Source organism: Setaria italica, chromosome II, assembly GCF_000263155.2.
Source record: "Setaria italica strain Yugu1 chromosome II, Setaria_italica_v2.0, whole genome shotgun sequence".
Lineage (NCBI taxonomy): Eukaryota > Viridiplantae > Streptophyta > Magnoliopsida > Poales > Poaceae > Setaria > Setaria italica.
Genome location: NC_028451.1, coordinates 42,734,238 through 42,746,969, shown reverse-complemented (window position 1 = coordinate 42,746,969; position 12,732 = coordinate 42,734,238). Strand labels below are relative to the sequence as shown.

General features: G+C 44.2%; 2 protein-coding genes across 2 annotated transcripts; one reads left to right on the top strand and one right to left on the bottom strand.

Moving 5' to 3' along the window:
• Positions 1 to 2,536: 2,536 nt before the first annotated feature.
• On the top strand, positions 2,537 to 4,723 carry LOC101769838. The gene is made up of 2 exons (XM_022824634.1): positions 2,537 to 3,805; positions 4,378 to 4,723. The coding sequence occupies exon 1, from the start codon at positions 2,575 to 2,577 to the stop codon at positions 3,799 to 3,801; it is 1,227 nt and encodes a 408-aa protein (XP_022680369.1). The 5' UTR covers positions 2,537 to 2,574; the 3' UTR covers positions 3,802 to 3,805; positions 4,378 to 4,723.
• Positions 4,724 to 5,088: 365 nt separating this feature from the next.
• On the bottom strand, positions 5,089 to 11,213 carry LOC101763735 (probable V-type proton ATPase subunit H). The gene is made up of 12 exons (XM_004957904.4): positions 11,074 to 11,213; positions 10,851 to 10,915; positions 8,910 to 9,035; positions 8,305 to 8,407; positions 8,121 to 8,193; positions 7,756 to 7,821; positions 7,566 to 7,683; positions 7,307 to 7,468; positions 7,019 to 7,144; positions 6,809 to 6,934; positions 5,902 to 6,081; positions 5,089 to 5,617 (listed from the first exon to the last, which is right to left on the bottom strand). Exons 2-12 carry the CDS (start codon positions 10,878 to 10,880, stop codon positions 5,369 to 5,371), a joined length of 1,359 nt encoding a protein of 452 aa, XP_004957961.1. The 5' UTR covers positions 10,881 to 10,915; positions 11,074 to 11,213; the 3' UTR covers positions 5,089 to 5,368.
• Positions 11,214 to 12,732: the final 1,519 nt, after the last annotated feature.

The window sequence follows — 12,732 nt, the reverse complement described above, 5'->3', positions numbered from 1 at the left end:
TTGTCCAGGGTAAGTCACTTGTTGGCCATTCAGGCTGTTTCAGAAGTCCAACCACTTTGGGCTTAGGAGGTGATCAACAGCTATGCTACTGACTCTTTGGCTCAGGAGATGCTAGCACGATTAGCGGTGACATCACCTGATGAACATGGATTTTCTCTCCACCAAGGCATCATTAAGTACAAGGACAAGGTATGGATTGCTCACAATTCGGCCCTACAAACAAAAATTATTGCTGCTCTCCACTCCACAGCAATTGGGGGCCATTCAGGCACTCAAGCTACTTATCACAGGATAAAGAAGCTTTTCCACTGGAAAGGACTTAAGGCAGATATGGAGCACTTTGTGAAACAGTGTTCAGGCCAAGCATTCTAATACACACCCTGTAGGGCTTTTGCAACCCTTACCTATTCCCAGTGGAGCTTGGAAAGATTGGACCATGGACTTTATAGAGGGTCTTCCTATGTCTGAAGGGTTTAACTCCATTCTGGTGGTGGTGGATAGGTACACAAAATATGCTCATTTCATTCCTTTGAAGCATCCTTTTACAGCCCAAACTGTAGCTAGAGCAGTTATGGACAGTGTGGTGAAGTTGCATGGATTTCCCAAATCTATTGTTTCACACAGAGATAGAGTGTTCACCAGTGCATTTTGGAAGGAATTATTCTCTTTGTTTGACACTAAATTGCTGAGAAGCACGGCTTATCACCCCCAAACTGATGGACAATCTGAGCGAGTCAATCAATGTTTAGAAATGTACCTTAGATGTGCAGTTCATGACACTCCAAAACGTTGGAAGGCCTGGTTGTCATTGGCTGAAATCTGGTACAATTCTTGTTACCACACAGCCATTGGGTGTTCTCCATTTAAGGCTCTATATGGGTATGAAGCTGATTCCGGGATGGCACTTCCTGTGGACCATATGGCTCAATCTGAAGCAGTGGATCTTGTCAAGACCAGACATAACCAACTTCTGCTTCTTAAAGAAAATCTTGCAAAAGCTCAAAACCGCATGAAACTCTTGGCTGATCGTCAACGTGTGGAAAGAAGCTTTTAGGTGGGAGAGCAAGTGCTGTTGAAGCTTCAACCTTATGCTCAAACATCAGTTGTCAACCGACCTTTTCCCAAATTAGCTTTCAAGTACTTCGGTCCATTTGAAGTCCTGGAGCGCATTGGGCAGGTCGCTTACAAGCTCAAGTTGCCTGAAGGCAGTCTTATTCATCCTGTTTTTCATGTTTCCCAGCTCAAACCATTCATTCCCAACTATACACCAGTCTATTCTGATCTGACAACTCTGGTGGATCTCAGCACTCAGGACCTACAGCCTGATCTGATTCTAGAACGCTGCCTCGTAAAGAAAGGCAACAAAGCTATTCCACAGGTACTGGTGAAGTGGAGCAATCTGCCTCAGGCGTCAGCAACATGGGAAGATTGGCATGTGCTGTTGACAAAGTTTCCGTCGGTGGTTACTTGTGGGCAAGCAACGTCTTCAGCAGGGGGAGGTGTCGCGTCTGGCAATGTCGACGCATCACAGGAGTGAAGACGGGAAGTATCAGGGGCACCTTCGCTGTACCGGGATTAATGTGTGTAGTGTTGTGTGTGTGTGGCGGGCGCCGTTTGTGGGCCCAGCCGTCAGAGAGTGAGAGCGAATGGGTTTTGTTGTTGTATCGTGTATGACAAGGGATCATCATCTTCATTCTCAAGAAATAGAACTCTGAACTCGTGAAGGAAACTTTCCTTGGCGATTTCCTATCTTCCCTTTCCGATCCTTCTCGTCCACTTACGTCGCCGGTGATCGCCGACGGCCAAGGGCCACGACATGTCCTCACGTCCTCGTGGACGGCTCGGCGGCGACCCACGCGGCTGTCGGAACCTGTGCAGCGACCAGTAGTCGTCTCGTCTCTGCTCTCCGCCTTGGCCTTCAGCGCTGCCCTTGCAATCCTGCTCCGCGTTTGTGCAGAAAGACACTCTTGCTACTGCTGAACTGTTGAGAAACGCTGATTGCAGAGTTGTGGATTCCAGTCAGGTTCAATGCTGATTGCTGAATCACAACTGTTTGATATGTGTGACTGTGCACAGATCCGTTCACAAAATTCATGGGTAAACTGAATTAACCTACACTGATCTAGAGGCATTAAGTGGAAAAATGGCAGGCCACTGAAAATCCTAGTGAGCCTATTTTCATCCAAAATGGAGTAAGCAATGCATTCGGTGGCTTCTGGGGGCAGTGCTATGCTGCTGGTATGGAGCGGTGGAGCTAGGCGATGATGATACAGAGGCATTCTGTGTCACGCGTCTCCTGGATGTTGTTTCCTTCCGGTATCCTGGGGTCTCTACTGATGTTGTCTAACGAACCCTGTTCGTTCTGAATCCATGATGCAAGTTACTGAAATTAGATGGGCCTGGGCCAATCGCCGGTCCAGCGCAAGTCCAGTCCAACTAGTCCACCGCGGCGAAGTCTCTTTCTATTCTATCACGAAAGAGAAGAAAAAAAAAATCGCTTCACCGAGCTGCCTCGGTGCCTCAAAAGTCAAAACCCTATTCCTCCCTTCGCCGCCGGCGGGAGGTTCGCTGGCAATGGCGTCACCGTCCCGTCCGGTTCGGCGCCGCCGCAAAGCAACGGAGTCGCAGCAGAGGTCGCTGCTGGCCCTCTCGGATGATGTACTAGAGGAGATCTTCCTCCGCGTCGGCTCCCCTGGCGACCTCGCCCGCGCCTCCACCGCGTGCGTCGCCTTCCGCCGCCTCATCGCCGGCCCCGGCTTCCTCCGCCGCTACCGCTCCCTCCACCCGCCGCTCCTCCTCGGCTTCCTCGATCCCGGACCAGGAGGAGGATTCCAACCAGCCGAGGCGCCCCACCCCAACGCCCCTGCCGCCCGCGCTCTCGCCCGCGCCGCCGGCTTCTCCTTCGACTACATCCCGCGCGGCAGAGGGCGCCGCTGGCATCCCCGCGACGTCCGCGACGGTCGCGTCCTCCTCTACTGCAGTCCTGATGTGCAGGAAAGCATCGTCTTCCCGGACCTCGCGGTGTGCGACCCTGTGTCCCGGCGGTACCTGCTTGTGCCTCGAATAACCGACGAGTTACTTGCCTCCGTCCAGGTCCAGAAACAACATGTGCAATTTTTTGAGGCCTTCCTTGTCCCGTCTGGAGTTGAACAGAAGGAGGAGGCATCATTCAGGGTCCTCGGCAGGGCGTGTTGCATGACAAAAATGGTGGCACTTGTCTTCTCTTCAGGCTCTAGCCACTGGGATGTCGGTACATCTGAAAGCTGGGATGATCTAAGCTTGAATGCACGACCGTTTGCAGAAGGCCTAATGCTTCGTTGGCCCAGCTATGCATATGGCTGCTTCTACTGGAAAGTACACTTAAGGAACAAGTTACTGAAGCTTGACATGAGCAGAATGAAGTTCTCCATTATTGACCTCCCGCCTGGCAATGCCGATGCGAATGTTGTCATTGTAGAGACAGGGGAAGGCAGGCTTGGGATGATTGGTAATTTAAATCATGTTCGCGGTGACACCCATGTATATTATGCTAGTAAAAATGAAGGTGACAGCAACAATGAGTGGCGGATGGCCAAAACAATCCCGTTGCCGGAACATTACAACTGTTGCCTTGTTGGTGCACCCGAAGGATACATTTTCCTTCTAGGCGTTCCAAAAGACAAAGGTACTCTAGGTCCAGCATGTTTTTCACTTGGCATTAAGACCTTAGAGATTGAGAGGGTCAGTCAGATGGGGCTCAACTATCGTCACGTGTATCCATATTTTGGGTTCCCACCATCCATGTTACCAAGAATGATATGAAGTGGTAAGTTTTCAATTGTTTTGCGGACCTTTGATATATTACTGTGTGACGTGATGCAGAACTATATAAAAAATTATTTATATTGTGTGTGTCTTGCCTTGGCCCCCCTTCATGTACACCTGATTCTTTGTGCATCAAGTCTTCTCCAGGTCTTGGGGTCATGATGTTGCGTGTGCACTATTTGACAATTTGTTAATGTTAGTTCTTCATTCATCTTAACATGATCTTCTGGAACATTTTCCCCCATTCGTTTATTGGAGTTGAATCTTTTTCTTGTTCTCAATAGAGCTGTCGTGTGTGTAGGTTGGCTAAACAAGTAAATTCATTGGAACTATATCTTTTTAAGTTTTTAACTGTCATCGTCTTTTGGAACTGCAAATCAATGATGCCAATGTTTGCCTGCTACGGCAATGCCCATTGCATTGAAATTTCTGCATCTCGTGCATCTTTATGTTTGAGTCAAAAACTACCTTTGAGCACTTGAGCTACCATGCACACTTCAAATAATGGGCACAAATACTTTGGAAAGTAATGTTTGCACATCATTTTCTAACTGCATATTCATCTGCTTGCAGGACTAGATTTGCATCCAAATTTGTGGCTTCTTCACTAGCATTCTGCAGGCGTGGAGCTTGATGACGATGCAGGCTTTCGTATCACAACACTTCTTTTCTTCAGGAGTTTTTCTAGTTATCATGTAGCCTAGTGACATTTTCCTGCTGTTTTTGGCTACCATTTAGTGTACCGACATTGCCTGTGGAGCTCTGAGAGATCTGATTTACAAACTTTACTCGATCTGAGTCGCTGATAAGTTGTAATTAAGGCATCTCACAAGTCACTAAATGCATAGTATTAAGTGCCGATTGTTAATGCTTTGTACTTCACAAAATCTTGTGGTTGAAGTTTTGTGGAACTAGGACGGTGACAAACGCAGCACAAGATTGGCCCAGTTTGAGGTTTATGTCAGTGGGTATTGCTTGCATGGTTAGCTGATGCATCTATTTGAGTAGAGGGGTAACCAATCAATAGAGCACAATCTTTATGTCTTTTTGCGGTCTTGCTCTATACGTTGGTGTTTTGCACTCATCTGTACTATCTTTGGATTCTTCACCCATTTGCGCTCTCATGATGGACTAGTTTGAAAGTACGAAAGGTGGTCAAACTTAATTCGTATTTTATTTGTTTTCCAATAGCAAAATTAAAGGACCACGGGGTTTAGAGTTTCAGGAGAATAAATTGGCATAAATATCTTTGGAATAATTACAAAGAAGTAACAGCAAACCATGTGCACACAAGTCAAATTTGCTGAATTACAGGTAACAATTTACATAAATCAGGTATTTTCACTTCGTAGAAAACTGTTCGAGGAACGAAAGAATCAACAAGCCCACGGACACTTTATTACATCGAGCAGGGTATGGCTTATTTATTATACATCGGTTCCGGAAATCAAAGAACAATAGGATATACTGGACAAGAATTTGGTCTTTCTCAATAATGGTTTGGCCATTCTGAAAAATGGCCAGTGGGGGTTCTCTGGATCTAAATACAAAAACTCGGTCTCTCTCAAGCCTGCAGGAAGCTGGCATACTTAGCGCCAAGGAATAGCCTCTGGATGCAGAGCAGTGCGTTTTTCCTCACTTCGGTGTTCTCGTGATTCATGAGCTTCATGACTCGGTCCTTGGCCTTGAGGTCTGCCACAACGATTCGGCCGGATGGGTGGTACTGGAGGAACTGTGAGAGGTCGTAGCAGGCCACCGCGAGAGCAGTGGTGTCACTTGATGTGTCAATAATTGTCATCAGGACACGTAGAATCTGCAAATTTGAAGGTGTTATTCCATCACAATTTCAGAGCTAAATGCTTATGTGCTTATAAAATCCAAATTGAACCATCCAAACTACCTCAATTTGAATTTAAATGTTCAACTACTTAGGTAGTCTATGTGCGCATTTTTCCTCTTTTTAAGGAACAAAAGATTGCCTGGAGTGAGATGCCGTGATTCGATGCAAACACACAAAAAAAGAACTTCATAGCTTTTACAGGCAATTTCATATCTTGTTTATTTGAATATGTAAGTTCAAGAAAGGACAAGGTATACCTGGAAATCATTTTCTTCAAAATTGTTGATGTTCTCACGCCAGAAACCTGGATCTTTGTGCATTGGAGACCAATCAAGGTGACCAAGAAGAACTTGCTGTTTGTACTTATCAAATGAGCTCAACTTCTTGAGGTTGTCTTTGAGTCCCACCTCTAGTTGATTCAGAGCATCTAATAGATCCTGGGTGCACAAATAATAGCAATCGTTGTTAGCACAAAAGAGGAAACATAGAAGCTCAACTGAGCATATAGTCTTGATATATTCGCATGTATTTATGCTTGCATAAATTTTCACAAGTCCAAATTTTTTGAAGCAGCAACTGAGGCCTATCACGCAGATAATGAAAATCCTTGTGCTTGACAATGCACAATTTGCTAACCATGCAATGTTACCAAGAAAATATGTACTGTTCAATTACCAGGGTTGCCACAGGGAGATGGTGACCAGATCACACAAAAAGGTTCAGAAAACAAGAAAAGAAACTTACAGTACACCTCACTTTGCCATTATAGTTCAATCAAAGTAACAATAGGGAGATGACACTCAAATCAAGAGATTTAAAAAAAGTAAATTATGTCATTTTTCCTTAACACTTTTTTTTGAAACATACATTTTCCTTGACACTCAGAAAACCCAGGTTTAAGCAATACCTTCACCATTAGTTACAAGAAAAAAAATAGTAAACTTAAACTGAAAATATAGGTAAAGTGCAACCTCTTTTTTTTTCTTATACTGAACACTCAAAATGGCATATATTTGAGATGGGTCTCAAGAACACATGCTTGCCGTTTTGCGATTCCCACATTTATTTCAATTCAAACATTAATTCAGATATAAATATTCCAACATTCTATGTGTACTTTCCAATGGAATATTTTAAAATCCAATGGTTTGGAAAGCTCCTCACCTCATCAGACCATGCTTGAGCTTTCAAGTTTTGTACAATCTGCGGCAATCCAAGATCGATCATTTGTGCAGCAAATGCACCCTTGGCCAGCAAATTACGAAAGGACAGGACAACAACTCTGACCACCTTCAAATTAATGCATTACGTAAACATTTCTGATATGAAGTAATTACAGTGACATTAATATGACATGAAAATTTTGAAGATTACCTTCTCTTTAGTAGAGCCTTTGACAACCTCTACAAGTCTTGGCATAACCCTTGTAGTGGATAAATAATCAACTGCTGCATCATAAAAGGATAAAAGCCAGATGCAGAGGCAAGATTCATAAAGGAGCTGCACAAGAAAGAGAAAAAGGAATAAAGATGGGTAAGTTAAATCTAGAGTTACAGAGGATGGAACAGTTTATGCCTGCTATCCAAACAAACTGCTTAGAGTCCTAATGAGATATCTTCTCAAAGATATTTCCATTCTAGATGTTTAGGGCCAAGCAATAACCTGAATTGACTGTTGTGTTGAAGCTGGGGATATTAAAGGAATGAGCAGCTTGATGCCATCAGCTTGAACAAATAATGTCCTGACATATGGTTCTCTTAGCAAAGAAGAGAGGCAATGGATAGTAGTAGGAATAGAACAGCTTGGGTGGGTAGGATTCCTCAGCTGCAAAACATGTCATACTAAAATTTCAGAACTCCTGAACTTTTCATAGAGTAACATATACAAAGTGATATACTAACAACAATTGGCGTGTTCTAACCTGAGAACAGAACCAATCAACCAAACCTCTCAACACATCATGTGTTGAAGTAAGCTTGCTCTTCGAATTCGAAGAGTCTCCATTTGGAAGCATGCCATTCTGAAGCTTAGGTCGTGCACTATATTCAAAGTAAAGTAAGATTCTACGAGTAAATTTGTATGATGAGCATTCAAATACTAGCCGAACTTACCTTATTATATCAGTCAATATCTTACAACTTTTTTCTTGCACAAACCAGTTGCCTTTCCAGAGCAATCTGAAAATTACAATTTTGTTAGCTAAATATGACAGTCAGATAACACATTAAAGCAGGACTAGCATGGTGGATGAAGTCGTCCTAGCATGCCAAACGGCTATCAGGTACAGAAGGTGACTGTTCTAGTAATAAAGCTTGTCATCCACCCAATGCCCTATTAAACAGGATCCTGAAGGAAAACACGCTAGTAGCAACATATGTCAACCTATTTGCTGAACAAACGAAATGAGCAGATTCCTGACTATATATTATGATAATAAAGAAAAAACAGAATAACTAAACAAGCATAGAATACTTAACTTAAGAAAGGCTCGTAAATATCTTCACCGGACAGAGATTGGTCATAGAACAGTGCTGCTCGTTTAGGATTTGCTGAAAACAGAGGTCAACAATGTAACATAAATAACTGATGACACAATGGTTTAATGAAGCAGATGAAAAGTTTTCTTCTACAAGAAAAAAAGCTGATGAATAGTTGCGCACTTGCAAGCATCTCATCAATGAGGGCAAGCACATATTCAACAGTCTCTTCCTTAGAGATACTCCCCAGTATATTCAGGAAAACTCGAACATATGCTGGCCCATCCTGTAAGAATAGAGTTCAAGGATCCTTGTGTTATAAAACTATTTGAGGGTAACCAAACAAATGCATATAAATGGATAAGCAAAATTTGGTAAAAGTAAATTTAATCAAAATAGAATGTAAAACTATTGTGAATGGCAATAGGCAGTAAAAGTTGCGAGGGGGCCAAGAGAAAGAGCAATTAGTCAACTAGATTCCTTTTAACAGTTAAATACTTAAATCTATGGATGTTCAATACACACCCTATTAATTAACGGAATGAATTTAGATACTGAGGGGGGGACTACATATATGCGAATTTGATAACCTCGAGTAAACTTAAAGCAGGATCTTGAAATAAGAAAAAATACTAAAGAGCAAAAAAAAAGGAAAATTATAACCAAAAGATGCAGACATCAATCATTACAACGTAGTACTAAATCTGAAAGACGGAAAAAGAATGCAGTGATATAATGGTGTTTAAGCTTTTTTACTCACACAAATTTAGGGTGACAACGCAACTCACCTCCTCAAGCAAAGGAGCTCGCTGGCTCTCTGGTTTGTGGTCATAGCGCCGTAAAAGCTGAAGGCATGTCCCGGAAATAAGCTTAGTTGACATGTAATGCTCCCATGGAATGTCCCGCTTCAGAACCTTGAGATACAAAACCACAATACACAAAATCAATCAATAAATAGAGTTTTCCTTTCTGTTAACATATTGCAACCGAAAAGTCCATAATCAGAACAATTTCATGAAAAGCCCTAGCCAATAAAGAAGGCACAGTAAAACATGAAAAGTAATATGCCAGGGCTAGAAGATTGTAATTTTCCAGAAACTTGATCAGCAAAAATGGACAGTGTCAGAATTCATTACCTAGTATTAAAATTAACAAGGCATGCAATTTATAAATTCCCCATGAACTTGATCAAAACAGGATATCAGGCAGTCAGTACACCATTGAAGCATTTGTTGTCAAGAGACGTATCAAAAACGTTCCTAGTTGCTTGGAAACACCAGAACCTAGATCCATCTTTGGAACAAAGGACGTAGGAAGATTTTACCCCACAAGAAAGATAACCGTAGGGCAATTGCATATTTGCCACCAGTTCAAATTGTAATGATGAATTTGCGACTAAAAAGTATGTATATACAAATTTGCCACTACAAATGTCGGTCAACCCTCAGTCACTAGCCACTCCATGGTTGCGTGCGGCGCAGTCAGAAAAGGTTGTGGCCACCGCGAGCGGACCTCAAGAGAGCCTCTGCACATCGGGATGGCTTATCCACAGCAGTGGCTCTGGATCAAGTACCTGACAGCCTGCTTAGCAGGATCCAAGGGCCCAGTGCCTGGGTGACGAGATCAGGCAACAGCACAGCAGCTTCAAGAATAAATGGCCTGCGGTTGCTCTGAGCAAGGCACAAGGAGGGCAGGGACTGATTGCTAAGAAAATTGGAGGTGGAGATGATGCATTGGATCTTAGAGCAATACAAGGAAGGGCAGGTGGTGGCAGGCCAGTAGGCATGAAGGGAAGGTAGGAATTGGGGGTGTCAGCTGGGTTGGGAAGAAGATAAGCTACTCAAGGGTGTTCCTGTCTTTTAATTTTGTAAATTGGTTATATAAAAGTTCAGGTCAAGAAGACAGAGCAGCAGCAAATGGAATACATTGAGGTCCATTTGGGTGGCAAATTTGCAATAAGAATTTTTGTAATGGAAAAATCGAGTTACAGGGTTAGAGTAGTAGCAAGTATGCAATTTGCCCATAATCATAATATGCAATGCAATCATCTGCCATTTCCATTTGTTTCTTACTCTTCCCACCAAACTTAAAACTTTATGTGCTAACAAATAAAAACATAAGCATAACCATATGCCATCAGCAGTTTGTACATTGGACCTGGAAACCAAAGTCCCCATTAAATCAGGTGAATAAGAAAAGAATTGCAAGGGATATCTGGATGGACTGATTCACTGGTATGATGCTGCATTGACCCCGCTGCATACTTATCCAGCGGTATTAACACAGTCTAAGCTGGTTATGTCCTTGGTCAAATGGTCGTGCCTCACCATACATAAGCTGCACGGTATTTTTCCTTTGAATAACAAAATTCCATGACAATCTCCGCAGTTTCGGCCATACTCAATCATGCTACCGCTATGGGTCAAGTAGTAGCAGCTGCTCTCTGGGATCCATACATGACCACGACAAATTGTAAGGCTAGGTTGCAAGTTGCAACATACTGTATTAGCATGGACGCAAGTGATAATTTTGATCCAGTCCAAGTACCATTGCAGCTGATCCTATCAATCCTTCGACAGTGTCCAGTTGCAATATGCAAGCACATCCTATGTACCACACTACAACCTCTTAATGCGTCCCACTAAACCAACCCGCAGTCCCCCAAAAGACTGTAGAAATTGCATGAATCAGGCACAATGAAGCTAGCAGGCATCAACAGAGGCACTGACCTGCTCGGTGGTGAGCTCGGCGCGATCCATCGCGGCGGCAGGACAAGCACCGGCCCCGGGACCACCTGCAAGAGCAAACCCCGGATCAGATCGGAAGCCCCATCCTTCTCACGGATCAGATCGAAGCGACGGAGCCCCGCGGCCGGAGATTCCCGCGGGAGATCGCCCGGGCGGGAGCAGAATCGCGCGAGAGGATTGGAAACCGATTCCTCCCTCTGCTCACCTGGCGCGCGCGATGGGAGGCGGATGAGGGATCGGGGAGGCTCCCCGGCGACGATTTGGGGGTAAAGACGAGGCGAGAGGAGAAGGGAGGAGAAGGAGAGAGAGATCTGAGAGAGACAGGGGCGTAATTAGATGAGAGCGAGACGAGTGGCCGAGTCCGTGCCGGGGCGGGGCCCACGTTACATGGCCACGTGGAGGAGTCGTGCTCCGCTGCGCCAGCACCCTGATCACGATCCATCCCGCCGCGCGAATCTTAAAGCTTTATTTTAGTTGCGTAGAAAATAAATATTTTGTTATCGTTGTGCTCAGCCGCTACGGCGGTCTTGTTGCCTCGTCGCCGTTGTGGAGGCCGGAGAGCGCCGCCGCTGCGCCGCAGCCCGTGTCTGTCAGGATCTGAGGATCTGGACAATTGAAAGGAAGCAAAAACGCACGACGACTCGTTCTATCAGCCACCGACTTGCTCTGTTCTTGTGTTCCTGACGAAACTGACGAAGGCAAGCATCACCCTTGCCATTGTTGCCTGACAGTGTCGGAGTTCGCCGGCGACCCATAGGCTTGGGCTTTGCGCGAGGAGGGCTCTCGGCGTTCCAGAGCGATCAGCAGTGGAAAATCTTGTTTTATTAAGCTCTGAAGAAATATTTTTTTCAAAGTCAAAGCTCTGAAGAAATCTTATTTCGTGACCCATTTCAGTTTTCACCCAAGAACACGTTTTTGGTTTTCTTGAACGCAAAGAGTGCTACGAACGCATCATCATAATCTGGTCCTAATTGAGGTTAAACCAAATTCAGTAGGGACATGGTCTCTGCATCTAACCATTTCTGCAACGGATTTAGCTTAAATGAATCGTGATGCTTTTCTATGGGAGCTAAATAATCACAGCATCTGCTAACCGATCCTTGCTACAATACTGTTCTCCTAATTTCAACTATTGTATGCATATGGATTAGTATCGCAGCACGATGATAATGAACTATGGCTTTGTTCTCAATCACAACTTACAAGAACTTATTGATCCATGCGTGTCCAAGTTAACACAAAATCCTGTCTCTTTCCAGTCCGTTGTACCAGTAGCTTGACATGTACCCTAGTTACACTAACTACACAAACACTTCACCACTAAAGTTCTTCCTCAAACCAGATTTCCACACTGAAACATGTAAGCTCTATGAGTTATTTGTCGGAGTCTCAGTTGTTTGGGACCTCCACAATGCTGGACAGGAGGCTCTTTAGCTCCACCATCACAACATCCTGCTCACCCTTCACCTACACACAGCAAGCAAGAACAGGTTTAACATTCGGTGAACTCACGATGACAGATTTTGCATATCAGTAAAAGTGTGCAGGCTTCAATTGCAGGGAAGTCCTTTTTCTTATCCATTGCGGAAAGTCTTTAGAGAACAGATTACCTCAATGGAGAAGACACTCTGCATAACCATAGAACGTTATCGTGCTGAGGCTGGTGACCTGCGCATTGTAGTCGCAGAGTGCTTCCAGCACCTCGGGAAACAAGGGATATGGGTATCCTATGGTCCCTACTGATTAGGATACTGATTGGACATGGTAAGTGGACATGCCCGATCAAGACGTGCAGATCAAGGACATGAAGTACACGCCAAGGAGGTCAGGCGATACAAATCAGTCCGAATATTGCGGAGCGCGT

Bases quoted from the DNA above. Each gene is read 5' to 3' on its own strand.
- LOC101769838 (XM_022824634.1), top strand. From the start codon at position 2,575: ATGGCGTCACCGTCCCGTCCGGTTCGGCGCCGCCGCAAAGCAACGGAG.
- LOC101763735 (XM_004957904.4), bottom strand. From the start codon at position 10,880: ATGGATCGCGCCGAGCTCACCACCGAGCAG. The intron at 7,469-7,565 runs GTTAGAACACGC...CATGTTTTGCAG, and splicing joins TTGATTGGTTCTGTTCTCAG to CTGAGGAATCCTACCCACCC. The intron at 5,618-5,901 runs GTATACCTTGTC...TCAAATTTGCAG, and splicing joins TTGAAGAAAATGATTTCCAG to ATTCTACGTGTCCTGATGAC.